This window comes from Daucus carota, chromosome 3, assembly GCF_001625215.2.
Source record: "Daucus carota subsp. sativus chromosome 3, DH1 v3.0, whole genome shotgun sequence".
Classification (NCBI taxonomy): domain Eukaryota; kingdom Viridiplantae; phylum Streptophyta; class Magnoliopsida; order Apiales; family Apiaceae; genus Daucus; species Daucus carota.
Genome location: NC_030383.2, coordinates 31602241 through 31617986, shown reverse-complemented (window position 1 = coordinate 31617986; position 15746 = coordinate 31602241). Strand labels below are relative to the sequence as shown.

The window sequence follows — 15746 nt, the reverse complement described above, 5'->3', positions numbered from 1 at the left end:
GAAAGAATTAACAAACAACTTAGAAGTTAGCTACGCTCCTAAGAAGAATAAGCACGGCTCATGCAAAGAAATAAACGTACGTCGCAAAATCAAGCAACTAATATTCGTTACTAGACTACATCGATAAATCCATTAGAATCCCATGAAGGCGGTTAGTTCATAATCGAACTAATCGACATCATGGGTTCTAATGAAAGCATGATAAATAACAGACAAGAATTAATATGGAATAAAAATGCTTGAATTAATAATAAAGGTCACAACGTTACAGAATTGATGTTCACGATCTCGCTCGAAACTGTCACTTCCTCGCGAAGAACGATCTACTACAAAACTGATAATGTGCTTGAAAAATTAAACTAACTATGATATTGTTGTCTCTACTAAAACTACTTGGAGGCTAGGGTTTTACACATGAGAAATTAAAATAAATTGACCAAGTCAACCGGGCCTCGACCGCTGCTAAAATCCGTCAGAAAAGCTGTAAAAATCGGCCCGGAACACTTCTGCTGGGCGCAGCCGCGCTAAACTAGCGCAGGCGCGCTAGTGGACTGTGAGGTAGCGCGGGCGCGCTAGGCACTAGCGCGGGCGCGCTAGTGTCTGCCACTGGCAGTCCGTTTCTTCGTTTTCAGCTCGTTCTCGCGTGCATGTCCTTCCTCGCTCTAGTACCACTTCCGTAGGTGATCACGGTTGCATTTAGCACATGCAACAAGCCCTTTAAACCCCTAGATAGCTCTAGTGGACGAGTGTGTTCTCGTGAGGGTTTGTAGAAGATGTACCCACAAAATCCCAAGTCGCGATGAATCCACAATTCTCTATTCTTGCAAATAATGCACCAAAAACAACCTAAAATGATAGAAAATCACTTCATCACCTCAACTCGTGACCTGCACAGAAAAACACTAAAAACACATCAAAAGACACTAAACACTTAAGTACAACCAACCAATTTAAGTGGAAATGAAGGCCTATAAGTGTGTATAAATACCACTTATCAAAGTGCTGCTAGTCTATTACCTCATCATTGGTTACTTGTTCCAAAACAGAATCAAAGCAGAATTCATGCTTCTCAACATAAGTAGTCAAATCCACCTGACACCAAAAACAGAAACAACGGGTTAGTCACCCCACTATATATATCTGATCCTTCAAAAATCATTTAAATAAGGTCCCAAATCATATTCAATTCAACAAGAGACACCAACTAATGTAATTGTGTAATTTGAGATAAGTAAGAAAGACCTTAAGCATGGTTTCATGAACAGTCAATGCATTATCCTCCACAATCACAATGTCTTTCTCTTTGCAGGAATTTCCTTCTTGTTTAGCGGTCTTTTTCTTACCTGAAAAAATTGATGTATTAATAAGAAATCAATGCATTACATTACATGAAAACAAACAACATATTCTGATTTAGTTTAGTAGCAAAAATAACTACATCATGAGCAACATGATTGTGTGTACTTCATCCCGCTGAATGGATGAAACTTTTTCTCTTCAATGTCGTCTTTTGGCTTCTCTTTCTTCAAATATACTCTGTTTTCACCTTCATCTTAGCTGCCGAGCAGTTTTCTGCATATACTTGTCCATCCAATCTCATACAAACACCGATAATAGGTCTGAAAACTGTATCATTTTCCAAGTTTGCCGCGTCTCCAAGTTCTTTGACTTCATCCCCTGCCTTGACTATTTCATCCTCTTTAAAATCCAGTGGTTTCTCAAACTCTAGTTCACAGTCCCTCTCTATTAATACGGATACAACATCCTTTGGCTTCACTTCAATAATATCAATAAAATAAGTCTGAGTTCTAATAGATAAAAAACAAACTATTTTGAGAAGACAACTAATTCAAGGACTGGTTGTATTAATAAGTCTGCGAAAGTGACTTTGAGTGAACCACCACGTCATAATGCTGCCGTGGTCTAACACAGTCAAACATCTTTATGGATGAAAAGTGCAAGGCTCAGGCAAAACCAAATAAGAGAGGAGAAGAATATAATTTTTTTCTATCTCTCCACATTGTTTGAATGGGTGTGATAAAACCACAACATATTGATGTGACTATCCACGAGTTCATAATAATTATGACCTTAAAAAGAACACAACGAATATATATTGGCGATAATTACATATAAATGTTTTAAGGACGTAATCCATCAAGTAGTTTTTCCTAACATCTTAAGGTTTAGAGCGAAAGAGTCAGAATCTGGTAATTCTAATAGGCTCATAAATAATAATCCAGACACTCAATTAACAGTTTATCTCATCCTTTCTTATTGATCTGCTCTTCAGTTCTATGATGGGCTTTTAAGTGAGTGGGAGTCGATATAATATCCATTAGGTAGTTTTGGCATCTTAAGGTTTTGGGCAGAGATGCACATAAAAATCATTAGTCAGCTTTTTCGAGGGATATTAGCCCTGTCCAGGCCCCCACTGGACCTTTTCAGACCAGGATTTTTCATGGTATTACCAAGCCAATCCTGAAAAATTTGTACAGTGGTATGCTGTATATGCCCATGATAATAACAAAATCGCATTTAGCATAAAATCTTTGTTTCAAATGAATCACAGATGCAAATTACAACAACTAAATGTTCTGAATTAACCTTCTAAGGAAAAAGAAAAGCTCAGCATGACAAAAAAAACAATGGTGTGCAAGTTATACAATGAATTATCAAAAGAGAGTTTTACCTTAACACGTAGTTCCTTCATTGGATGGGGAGTAGATAATGCTCTTATTGTCGTCACAATCGGTCTCTTGAAATAAATTTATGTTCAGTTACTTGAATCCATCATTTGACTTAAACTTGACAGTAACATTAAAATGTTTACCTGCATACCATGGACAACTATCTAATCACCTTCATGAAGCATGCCATTAACCAACACCACATCAATTGTAGTCTTGTCATCATCGTTGACCTTAACCTCTAAAAGCCTACACTGACAAAGAATTCCAAAACAATCTTAGAAAAAAAAATTGATTCTCTCTTACATAACTAAGCTAAAAAGCTACAAACGTAATCCACCTGCAATTTTTCGCTGTACGTAAGTTTATCAATCATGGTCTTCAAACACTATTTCACTAATAATAGTAGCATATCCGGGATGCCCTGTGAATAAAAATCTGCTTTAGAAGTTCTATAAAGAAAAGGTTTTACAAAGATAAACATATAACTTATGAACCTCATTGCACTTCTAGGTACAATACTGATAGCCTCTCCCATATCATTGTTCTTAATTTTATAGTACAGGTCGCTATTCCATCCTTGTTCCTTGAAATTTCCAATAATTTGAAGTTATCCCAAAGTAACATTGTAAGTAGACATACATGCCTGAGAGAAGTTAAGAAGAAAAACGGATGATTTATAACCTCAGTAAGCCTCCGATTAAATTCAATCTCATCTTTACACTGTTGATTCTTTGCCTTCACAAATGCTGCATTTTGACAAGTTTTTCATCCATACAATTTATCCACCTGAAATGTTAAGAAGCCAGATATGGAATACAGTATGAAAAATGCACTTGAAAGGTAAAATGCAGACCACGTTACCTTGTTTGAAGCAACAATGAACGATGTCTTCCACATTTTCAACAGTGTGAGTGATTCTACTGTTTGTGGTTTTACTCCATCCATTACGTCCACAACTAAAATTGCAATATCACATAACCCAGATCCCCGAGAGTGCAAATTTATGAACGATTCATGACCAAGGGTATCAATAATCAATAAGCCTGGGACTTTCAGTTTTGCATCAGGTTTCAGTTCCCTGGTCCTATCCTTCAACTTTTCTGCCAGAAAATATGTTGCACCAATTTGTTGAGTAATTCCTCCGGCTTCATTTTCCTGAACATTAGTTCCACGGATACAATCAAGCAGCTTGGTCTTTCCAGCATCGACATGACCCATAATACAGCAGATTGGGTACCTGAGATCTCCACTATCTGCTTTTTGAGAAACTTTTTTCTCTGCTATAGCTCTGTTTTTAGGGTCGGCTGCAACATCGCCAACCGAGGGGACGTAGGTGAGTGTCCGTTACGAAAGCTGTAGTATTTGTTTTCATTTGTAAAACCAATATCTACCAAGAAGGAGAATTTTTATAGGAGACTATCTTTAGTATTAGTTTAGCATTAATAAAAAAAATGACCAAAGCAAAAAAAGATTAGCAAAAAGTAGGTCTACAAATTATACTTACTAGCCTTGAACCCGTGCAAACCACGTGCGGTTATATAATTTTAAATTTATTATTATATAATTTAATTTTAACATCATTTTATTAGTGTTTTACTATTAATAAATTGATACTTTAAAATTGAGCTTTTGCAATATTTTTATTATATTTTCTATTATTAATATCTGATAAGGTTTTGTTTTGGATTTGAAAACATTCACGTTTATTTATATAAATTTTTATATGACTTTTCATTTGTCTTTATAAGTTATATATTTATTTATAAGTATTTTTGAATATTAATTTATGTTATTAATGGTAGTTTTAATTTCTATATGTTATTGATATTAGTCTTATTTCCTTTTTTTAAACAATCATAAATTATATTTAAAAGAAAAAAAATGGACTTTTTGTGTTATAAACTTGAACCCGTGTGAGGCACGGGGGTGTATAGTTTTTTCCTTTTTTTAACTAATTATAAAATTTATTTTCATTTTTTCATTTTATATGTTTATTAAAAAATATATTATTATTTTGGAGTAGAAGACATTAGAACAAATGTATTTATAAGTTATGCATCTATTAATAATTATTATATAATAGTAATATATATTAATGATAGTAAATTTACTTTTTTTTATTTTTTAACTAATTATAAATTATATTTAAAAGAACAATGGTGGAGTTTTTATCTTGTAGTATATCAAACTGTTTGGAGATGTATGATTATGAGAACTCTACGTGTAGGAGACTTTTAGTTATAAAGTGAATCACCAAACCAACATGACCAAACCAAAATTTTGTACGACGACAAATTATACCCATGTTGCCTTTTTATAGTATAGTATAGATAGTATAGATGTTGACCTATTATAGCACAATGTCTTACTAATTCAACAAATTTTGCATAGTTTTGTGATTCTAATTTTAGTTAACCCAGTTGAAGATGCCCTAAATAGACCAATTGAGATTTATTGTTAGCAAGTGATATATATTTGATGTGCTAGAAATAATACTTTTAAATCGCAAGCGCACGATCACCGTTTTAATATTTATGATTCGATCCACAGAGATTAAAATTATTTTCGCAACCTAAATTCTTAACCTAGGCGAATTAGAACAATTAATTTTGTGAAATTTGGTTTCAAAATAATATCTAAAACTTTCCGATTAACTAATTAAATCACTGGCCAAATCTTTAACTAATTAATTATTACTTATGAAAAATCTAACTATAAAACTTATCGGGCACATGAAAAATTAACTAAAAACAAAACAAAACCAGAAAACAATTAAAAGAATCTAAACCAAAACCAAAGTCACATGTCTCAGTAAATAAACAAACTCACATGTCATTTTCAACTAACTAAGTGACACAGAATTTTCAACGCAGCAAAAATAAAACTAAACTTCATTATTTTCTTTTACTACTCAAAGGCCAGTGCTACAAAGATAGTGCTCGGTGGTGGACTGTAAACAAAAAAAAACAATTAACTACACTAGCAGTAAACTCATTACATCAAGCATCAATACAGACTCGCGACTAAACTAAAACAAACGGCAAAAATATCAGACTTGGCGACCCAACAGTACAAAGCAATGAAAAGAACAAAAGGCAGGCCAAAATCGGAGACTAAACCCCTGAACTTGGCGCAAATCGCAGCAGAATACTTAGAGAAGAACCCGACTCAGAAACTGACTCAGTAGCGCCTCAAACTAAAGAACAAACTCAGCACTCAGCCAAGGTTCAAACCAACAACAAACGAAAACGCAGCACAGCAGAAAACAAGGTTGTAAACAGGAAAAAGCACTCGAATAAACACGCAGCAACACTCCCAAACTTATACTCCACAAATCGAAAACAAAGTATACACATAACTCAGTTTATAGACTCGGAATCAAGACTCAGCGATTCAAACTAAAACAAACAGGACTCAAAATCGCAGCAGAGTTTCTCAGACTATGACTCGGAAAACAGAGAACTCGAAGACTCGATTAACACGAACTTGGCGAGGTTTCGACTCAGCTGTTAACCTCGACATAAAACATAAAACTCAGCTGCGATAAACGAACTAATGACCAGACCAGATGCTCGACTTAGTAACAACACTGGACGCGATGCAGACTCGTACTAGACTCGGGACTCAGCAAAGAAAACGACTCTGTAACTCAGCTACTCGAACCAAAACGACGACTCGATGAAAACATAGTAAAACAAACTCGAAACAGGGGCTACTCAGGACTCAACAATGGCGACTCGGTTACAAAACCCAGGACTATACGGCGAGTCAACTCAAATCAACACAAACAAAGCAAATCGGTGAACTCGGAATACCCATGAAACCAGATTTATATGAACATAACTCAGAAATCATACAACTCAGCAATTAACGAAACAACAAGATAAGGGTTTTGAGGTTTTAAACTGAAATTAAAGAAAAGAAAAGAAACTGGGTTCGTTGTGTTTTAAACGAAAACAGGGGATGTAATTTTAAACTAAACAGAAACAGAGTAAATCGAGCTGCGTAATCGAGGGTTTTAAAGTTAATTTTTAATATTCTGAAAATTACTACTTAGCGATTTAAACAATAAAAGCAAGAATAAGAAAATTTGGGGTTTTAAATCCAAACCCTAACACAAATTGATTTTGTGCTAGGACTTAGTTTACTATTTCAAAAGATCACAAATCTATACAAATCATAAGCTCAATGACTCTTCATTTCCCAAAAGCTTAAAAGCATGTGGTGGTACTTAGAAGAATCATACAACTTGGAGAAAATAAATTAAAAAGACAATACAAGATCAAGCTAAAAGAAATTTGCACTAAAATGAAAAGTGCTTACAAATATGGTATGAAATTGAGAGAACAAAAGAAGATCTAGCACTATACTACCTACCAACTAGGAAAAGACTAGGTTAAAAATATGGTGATTACAAGTAAAGGGGGTGGGGGTATTTATAGCTAGAATTGTAGGGTTTAGGGGTAGGGTGTCTAAATCTAATCCATCCATGTGTGATGTGTGTTGGGTAAATCATAGCCATCCATGTGCCCCCTTGCTTGCCAACTCTCTTTGATTTTCTTCTTTTTTCTTTTCTTTTTCTTCTTTTTCTTGCATTTTCTCTTTTTTCTTTATTTATCTACAATTTCCTGAAATAAAATAAATAAGCGATTAATACTACGAAAATAAACAAAAAATAGGCACTTAAATATGCAAAAATATGGACTAATCAAACTTCCCCATACCTATCTTTTGCTCGTCCTCGAGTAAAAATCAAAAGAAAAGAAAATAAACTAAGAAAACTAGATGCGATTCCTAGGCTCCTTTTCGTAGGCGTGACGGGTGATTTTAGGTTCACCAACCCGTTAAACTCGTAGACGATCTCTACAAGAGGAGTTTTGTCTCCTAAGGGTTTACAGAAGATGTACCCATAAAATCTTCGAGACATTCTAGCAAGTGTCTACTCGACTCTACTCTAATTTCGTTGGTGTTAACTGAAAGCGTTTCTAAGGAAAATACAACTCAAAGACTCTTTTACTAATAATCAAGATACAATTGCCTCTAATCTACTTGAAATCGACTCAAAAATTTACTAGAAATCCAAGGAGTGTAAGTAATTTAAGGCCTTTGATGGATCCTAATTGTCTAAGAACATTTTCTCTTTTTCAACCAATTTTGAACTGACCCAATCTCTATCGAAACAAATATCTAGCCAAACTTCACAAACTCTTATTCTTCTTCTTTTTTTCTTTTTTTTTTCTTCTTTTTTTTGTTTTTGCATTGACTTTATTTTGTCCGTTTTCTTAGGCAAACAATGTTACCCATGTAGCGAGCTTTGGGTCAGTGACTCCCAAACCAAACGGTCTTAAGGCACTAGGTTTTGAAATCCCCCGACGGACTTAATTGCTCGAATAACAAAGGCCACAAAACGAGACTAGCCAATCTACTTTTGCCCATTTATCTAAAGATTTTATCTATAAAGAACAATGGGTATTGAAGTAGTTATTCCTTCTCTCTTTTTTTTCTTTTTCTATCTCTTTTTTTCTTTTCTTTTTTTTTTCTTCGCAAAGGCTCGATTCGACATTGTTTCAACATGTGGGTTCTCTCTCAGGTATCGAATAATATCACTAGACAATCTCTCCATCAAAGGTCTTGTGCAAATGTGTGTGCTTAGAGTACAAATAGGTCGATACAAGCTTCAAAAAGACAACCTTACTCAACTACGTTCAAATTATCTAAAAGACACTACATATATATACTTTTCGAAAACATGTAAACACCGACTACTCCTAAAATTTGAGTGAGGGAAAGACAACTTAGCTAAAACATCTCTATTTTTGGATTTTTCTAATTTTTCATTTTTTAGGGTTTTTCATTTTATTATTTTTTTTTAAGAATTACACTAAAGCCCTCCCCATACCTAAATCATGCATTGTCCTCAATGTATGCAAAAGAGAGAATTGAAATGAGTGTGTAAAGAGAAAAATACCTGAAATGGATATGAAGGGGATTTTTATTAACGAACGAAACACTTAAACAACCCACACACGCACACAGTTCCTTCCCCATACCTGAACTTCACGAGGGAAGGTTCTAAGAAGGAACCACTTCAGCCAATTCCGGAAGGAAATATGGGAGGAAGCTTCGAGAAAGAGTCAAAATGTGTATGAAAATTTTTAGGCACAAAGACTTTCTCTAGCATGTGACAATCGTTTAACCCTATATGACAAGTATCACTAATGTTCTCCCTAAACCAACTTAATGCTTCTTTATTATCAAGCAAATTAGAGACTATGCAATTTTGGTCATAGGATAAATCAGTAGGAACGATGTAAGAAATAGTGTCATCTTTTCCTAAGGCACTATGTGAAGGATGGAACAACGAGTCAAATGTCGGTGGTTCACCTACATGACTCTCAAAATCGGGCCTAGGGTCAACACTAACCATCTCGGGTGGAGTTTCCCATTTTGAACAAATGTCGTTCAATTCTCCTAACATCTCCTCCGAGGTCAACTCTCTCAAAGACTCGTGATATTCTCTATTCTTCTCGTTGTTGACTTTGAAATCCTCGTTGAGAAGAGACTCAATCTCACTATCCTCAAAGCTAGACCATGTGACAAACTTGTTGACCACATTGACCCCTATAGGTTGCTCATAAAGCTCATTGGGTTCTTTTCCTACATTGAAAATGTTTAAGTCTATGGTCATGTTTCCAAAAGTGAGCTTCATTGAACCATTCCTACAATTAATTAAGGCATTGGATGTAGCAAGAAAAGGTCGTCCTAAAATGATAGGAATTTGGTTCTTCGGATTCGAGACGGGTTGAGTCTCGAGAACAACAAAGTCAACGGGAAAGATAAAATCACCGATTTTTATCAACACATCCTCAATAATTCCCTTCGGCATTTTAATAGAACGATCGGCAAGTTGAAGGGTCATATTGGTGGTCTTGAGATCCCCTAAACCTAGGGCTTGGTAGACTGAGAAAGGAAGAAGATTCACACTCGCTCCTAAATCAAGTAAAGCCTTATCCACGAAAGTATTGCCTATGACACAAGAAATTGTAGGACAACCGGGGTCCTTATATTTCACGGGAATTTGATTCGAGAGAATCGAGCTAACTTGAGAGGTCAAAAAGGCTTTCTTTGGAACACGAGTGGTTCTCTTATGGGTACACAAATCTTTTAGACACTTAGCATAAGAGGGAACTTGTTGAATGGCATCTAAAAGAGGAATGTTAATCTTGACTTGTTTGAAAACCTCTAAGATTTGTTCCATTTGGGCCGATTGTTTAGGGCGAATGAGTCTTTGTGGGTAAGGAACCTTTGGCTTGTAAACTTCTTCGTTGGGCCTTTGAGAAATGGGCCCCGGACTAGGTTCACTCATAGACTCACGGATTCTAGAACATTCGGGTTTGTCATAAATAGTGCTAGACAAAGAAGGATTTGGTTCAGGAATCGACTCCTCATTTTTATTCACGTTCTCACCAACTTTGTTATCCACTTGGTTTCCCGACCTTAGAGAGATAATCGCATTAACATTCTCGGGAGGTCTTTGATTGAGAGGAAACTTAGGATTTACCTCGGGTTGACTCGGCAACTTGTTCTTTTCTCGCTCACATAATGCGCTAGCTAATTGACTCAATTGGGCCTCTAACTTAGATACGGCTTGCACATTAGAATGCAAAAGTTGCCTATCTTGGGTTAAAGTTGTCATGAAAGTTTGTTGTGATTGAGTCAAATTAGTTTGCGATTTCACTAAGGCTTCCAAACTCTTTTCTAAGGAATTGAGGCGTTTATCCGAATCATTGAAACCGGGAGGATTCAAAGGAGTTTGAATTGGGTTATGACATGAATTTGGACCTTGATTTGGGTAAGAGTTTGGGTTGGGCCTTTGTTGAAAATTTGGTTGAGGAGTTGGAAAAGAATTTGGCCCTTGATTCATTTGAAAATTGGGTTGAGGAACTTGACAATTTTGACCTTGGGTCCATGAGAAATTTGGGTGATTTCTCCACCCGGGATTATAAGTGGGTGCAAACGCATCATTCCTAGGATTTTGAAACATCGCATTTACTTGTTCAAGTTCGTGCGAAGGTTGGGTTGCGGGATTTTGAAAATTGTAACAAGGGTGCGTCGACATTTGTGTGGGAGGTTTACTAGTTTCTAAAGCTTCAAGTCTCCTAGTTAGGGTAGCTAATTTGGCATCGGTTGCCACATTGTTTCCTATCGAATGCAAACCACTAGCACTAGACGACTGAATTGACTTTTTGGGTTCCCTAGTTGACTCCCACATCATTGTCTTTTCCGCTAAATCCTCAAAAAATTCCCACCCTTGGTCCTCATCTTTTTCCATGAATTTACCTTGGCACATAGACTCTAATAACGCAGTGGTTTGACTATCTAAGGCCTCGTAAATTATCTTGCAAAGTCTCCTTTTTTCTATTCCGTGGTGGGGGCATTGTAAAAGAAGATTTTTGAAGCGGTCAAAGAAAATCCAAAAAGACTCGTTTTCCTTTTGATGAAATTGATTTATTTCATTTGTAATTCGAGTAGTCTTATGATTTGGAAAATACTTTTTAAGAAACACCACAACGAACCCCTCCCATGTGGAAATAGAATTAACGGGAAGACTATATAACCATTTTTTCGCATTCTCCTTAAGAGCAAAATTAATGAGCCTAAGTCTAATCGAATCTTCCGTTAATTGGTGGAGCTTTTGGAGGGAACAAACTTCCTCGAACTCTTGAATAAAAAGATAAGGATCCTCACCCTCACTCCCGGTAAATTTAGGTAACATGCTAATGTGGTGAGCTTTGATTTCAAAATTGTTCCCATTTACGGGAGGAAGGGTGATGCACGAAGGTTGACTTGAACGAGATGGATAACAACGATCCTTGAGTGAAAGGGCCATGTTTACTATCGGTTCGAGAACTTCTAGGGTTTCGGAATCCGAAGAGGACGAGGGAATCTCGATTATAGGTCTTACTAATCTAGACGATTCGTTCCTAACCCAAGTAGTTCGCATAAACTAGATAGTAAACACGTAGCAAATAAGTGCGAGAATGTAAAACAAACAAAATAAAGGGTGTAAAAGTGAAAGAAAAACCTAACTCTAGGGTTCCCTAATAAAATGAACTAGACCTTGCTCCTAACGTTAAGGACCACCAAAAACTTGATAAATCCAAAATTATTCGGACCGGTCTGGCCAGTTTGGAGCAGGCATTGCCAAGAGGCCAATCTCCGCGCTTAGACACCAAACCTTAATCGGCCAGGTAAGCTTTCGCTTGCCTTAGACACCGAAAAGTCGGAATAATTAAAGATTACCTCGTCTTTTAGGTACCTTCCTAGTTGAGCGCGAAATCCTAGGGGCTAACGTCTAATTCATTTTATTAAAAGGCTAGGGAATGCAAAATGAAGAAATTAAATCGTTGTGGGCAAAGGAAAGAGTGATGAAATCTCTTCCCTTATCTTATGAGTGGGTTTTGCCCTTAAGATTTATTTAAAATGATGCACCACACAACGAGATAATAAAAGCGGTAAACAAATATGGATGATTTAAACTACGTGTCCTAATCTAGAGAAAGAAAGAAATTAACGTACCTTAGGGTCCTCCAGCGATCACCACAATTAAAGGTACGAAAATTTAAAAACAAAAATTAAAATCTAAATGATGTGCCCTAAGTGTTAAAATGCATGATGCAACACATATTTAATTCTAACTACTATTTTTGGATTTTAAATTTATAATTTGTTTGTGTGCTTTTTCAATATTCAGATTTGTTTGTGATTTTCTAAATAAAAACGAAAAATAAGAGTGGAGAGATACGGGATACCAAAGCAAGCTTCCAAATCCGAGCAAAATTTGTCCACTTTACTCCATAATTCCCGAATATTCCTCCTCGAAATAAAGAACAAAAAGTGAGAAAGAAACTAATCCGAAAGATTAAAAATAAAGGTGCGAAAAATTAATTTTAATCCCCGGCAGCGGCGCCAAAAACTTGATGTGCTAGAAATAATACTTTTAAATCGCAAGCGCACGATCACCGTTTTAATATTTATGATTCGATCCACAGAGATTAAAATTATTTTCGCAACCTAAATTCTTAACCTAGGCGAATTAGAACAATTAATTTTGTGAAATTTGGTTTCAAAATAATATCTAAAACTTTCCGATTAACTAATTAAATCACTGGCCAAATCTTTAACTAATTAATTATTACTTATGAAAAATCTAACTATAAAACTTATCGGGCACATGAAAAATTAACTAAAAACAAAACAAAACCAGAAAACAATTAAAAGAATCTAAACCAAAACCAAAGTCACATGTCTCAGTAAATAAACAAACTCACATGTCATTTTCAACTAACTAAGTGACACAGAATTTTCAACGCAGCAAAAATAAAACTAAACTTCATTATTTTCTTTTACTACTCAAAGGCCAGTGCTACAAAGATAGTGCTCGGTGGTGGACTGTAAACAAAAAAAAACAATTAACTACACTAGCAGTAAACTCATTACATCAAGCATCAATACAGACTCGCGACTAAACTAAAACAAACGGCAAAAATATCAGACTTGGCGACCCAACAGTACAAAGCAATGAAAAGAACAAAAGGCAGGCCAAAATCGGAGACTAAACCCCTGAACTTGGCGCAAATCGCAGCAGAATACTTAGAGAAGAACCCGACTCAGAAACTGACTCAGTAGCGCCTCAAACTAAAGAACAAACTCAGCACTCAGCCAAGGTTCAAACCAACAACAAACGAAAACGCAGCACAGCAGAAAACAAGGTTGTAAACAGGAAAAAGCACTCGAATAAACACGCAGCAACACTCCCAAACTTATACTCCACAAATCGAAAACAAAGTATACACATAACTCAGTTTATAGACTCGGAATCAAGACTCAGCGATTCAAACTAAAACAAACAGGACTCAAAATCGCAGCAGAGTTTCTCAGACTATGACTCGGAAAACAGAGAACTCGAAGACTCGATTAACACGAACTTGGCGAGGTTTCGACTCAGCTGTTAACCTCGACATAAAACATAAAACTCAGCTGCGATAAACGAACTAATGACCAGACCAGATGCTCGACTTAGTAACAACACTGGACGCGATGCAGACTCGTACTAGACTCGGGACTCAGCAAAGAAAACGACTCTGTAACTCAGCTACTCGAACCAAAACGACGACTCGATGAAAACATAGTAAAACAAACTCGAAACAGGGGCTACTCAGGACTCAACAATGGCGACTCGGTTACAAAACCCAGGACTATACGGCGAGTCAACTCAAATCAACACAAACAAAGCAAATCGGTGAACTCGGAAATCGGAATACCCATGAAACCAGATTTATATGAACATAACTCAGAAATCATACAACTCAGCAATTAACGAAACAACAAGATAAGGGTTTTGAGGTTTTAAACTGAAATTAAAGAAAAGAAAAGAAACTGGGTTCGTTGTGTTTTAAACGAAAACAGGGGATGTAATTTTAAACTAAACAGAAACAGAGTAAATCGAGCTGCGTAATCGAGTGTTTTAAAGTTAATTTTTAATATTCTTAAAATTACTACTTAGCGATTTAAACAATAAAAGCAAGAATAAGAAAATTTGGGGTTTTAAATCCAAACCCTAACACAAATTGATTTTGTGCTAGGACTTAGTTTACTATTTCAAAAGATCACAAATCTATACAAATCATAAGCTCAATGACTCTTCATTTCCCAAAAGCTTAAAAGCATGTGGTGGTACTTAGAAGAATCATACAACTTGGAGAAAATAAATTAAAAAGACAATACAATATCAAGCTAAAAGAAATTTGCACTAAAATGAAAAGTGTTTACAAATATGGTATGAAATTGAGAGAACAAAAGAAGATCTAGCACTATACTACCTACCAACTAGGAAAAGACTAGGTTAAAAATATGGTGATTACAAGTAAAGGGGGTGGGGGTATTTATAGCTAGAATTGTAGGGTTTAGGGGTAGGGTGGCTAAATCTAATCCATCCATGTGTGATGTGTGTTGGGTAAATCATAGCCATCCATGTGCCCCCTTGCTTGCCAACTCTCTTTGATTTTCTTCTTTTCTTTTCTTTTTCTTCTTTTTCTTGCATTTTCTCTTTTTTCTTTATTTATCTACAATTTCCTGAAATAAAATAAATAAGCGATTAATACTACGAAAATAAACAAAAAATAGGCACTTAAATATGCAAAAATATGGACTAATCAATATTTTACCAGATGTGGATAATTAAAGTTGTCATAATTTCTCCCCACAAAATAAAGTTTGTAATAATTTCTGTAAATACCTTGGGAGCCACAGGTCTAATAAAAGTCGAATATCTTGTTTAGAGGAGATCGATATTATAGTAACTTATCTAATATATACTTTCCTTAATGGTTAAGAAAATATAGTAGTTTGAAATATAGGATAAAGCCATGCAGTTCCTGAACATAGATGTTGAATCACTGAACATGCATACAAATATAAGACCATATGCACAGTTATTAAGGTTCTGAAGTGAATCTACAGTATAGATAATGTCAGAGAGCACTAAGATTGTAGCTGCAGATTGGATAATAACATTACAGATAGACAATTTGCAGAACCGCTTATTAAACAAGGTCTCCACAATTTGTTCTTAGTATCATCGATACTCCCCTCATGCCAATTGATTACATTGGAACTCCTCCTAATAACACCATATTGACTAATGGTACTAAGTTCATTGGTTGTGCTGCCATATAACACTACTGTGGAGCTGCTGAGCCTTTTTTCTCCGGAGTTTTTTTTTCTATATGTTGATTGTGCTATTTAAACATAATTTTGGTTGGTCATATACAATAATAATGGTAACAGGATTGTTTATTGTTCTGTTTCTTTTTAAATGTCCTCTCCCTAAGTTTTACGGCTGACGTGTTCGGTTCTTAACCAACCGGATTTTCGGTCGGTTATGTTGTTTTGAAAACTTAATTAATTTTTAAATAAATTATGAGTCAAAACGACAGCGTTTATCTTTGCAAACAAAACCGACCGACATCGGTCGGTTTTAAACCTATTATA

General features: G+C 35.6%; 1 protein-coding gene across 6 annotated transcripts; it reads right to left on the bottom strand.

Moving 5' to 3' along the window:
* Positions 1-219: 219 nt before the first annotated feature.
* Positions 220-14909, bottom strand: LOC108215127 (uncharacterized). 6 transcript variants are annotated; one of them, XM_064090938.1, is made up of 10 exons: positions 3555-14909; positions 3375-3479; positions 3188-3276; positions 3031-3114; positions 2834-2944; positions 2693-2758; positions 1439-1776; positions 1243-1343; positions 1018-1092; positions 220-887 (listed from the first exon to the last, which is right to left on the bottom strand). In XM_064090938.1, exon 1 carries the CDS (start codon positions 11695-11697, stop codon positions 8782-8784), a length of 2916 nt encoding a protein of 971 aa, XP_063947008.1. In that variant the 5' UTR covers positions 11698-14909; the 3' UTR covers positions 220-887; positions 1018-1092; positions 1243-1343; positions 1439-1776; positions 2693-2758; positions 2834-2944; positions 3031-3114; positions 3188-3276; positions 3375-3479; positions 3555-8781. The 6 variants fall into 6 exon arrangements, with proteins under 6 accessions (XP_063947008.1, XP_063947010.1, XP_063947011.1 ...); XM_064090940.1 differs by having other exon boundaries at positions 1465-1776; XM_064090941.1 differs by having other exon boundaries at positions 1439-1771.
* Positions 14910-15746: the final 837 nt, after the last annotated feature.

Coding starts and splice junctions, on each gene's coding strand:
- LOC108215127 (XM_064090938.1), bottom strand. CDS start 11,697: ATGCGAACTACTTGGGTTAGGAACGAATCGTCTAGATTAGTAAGACCT.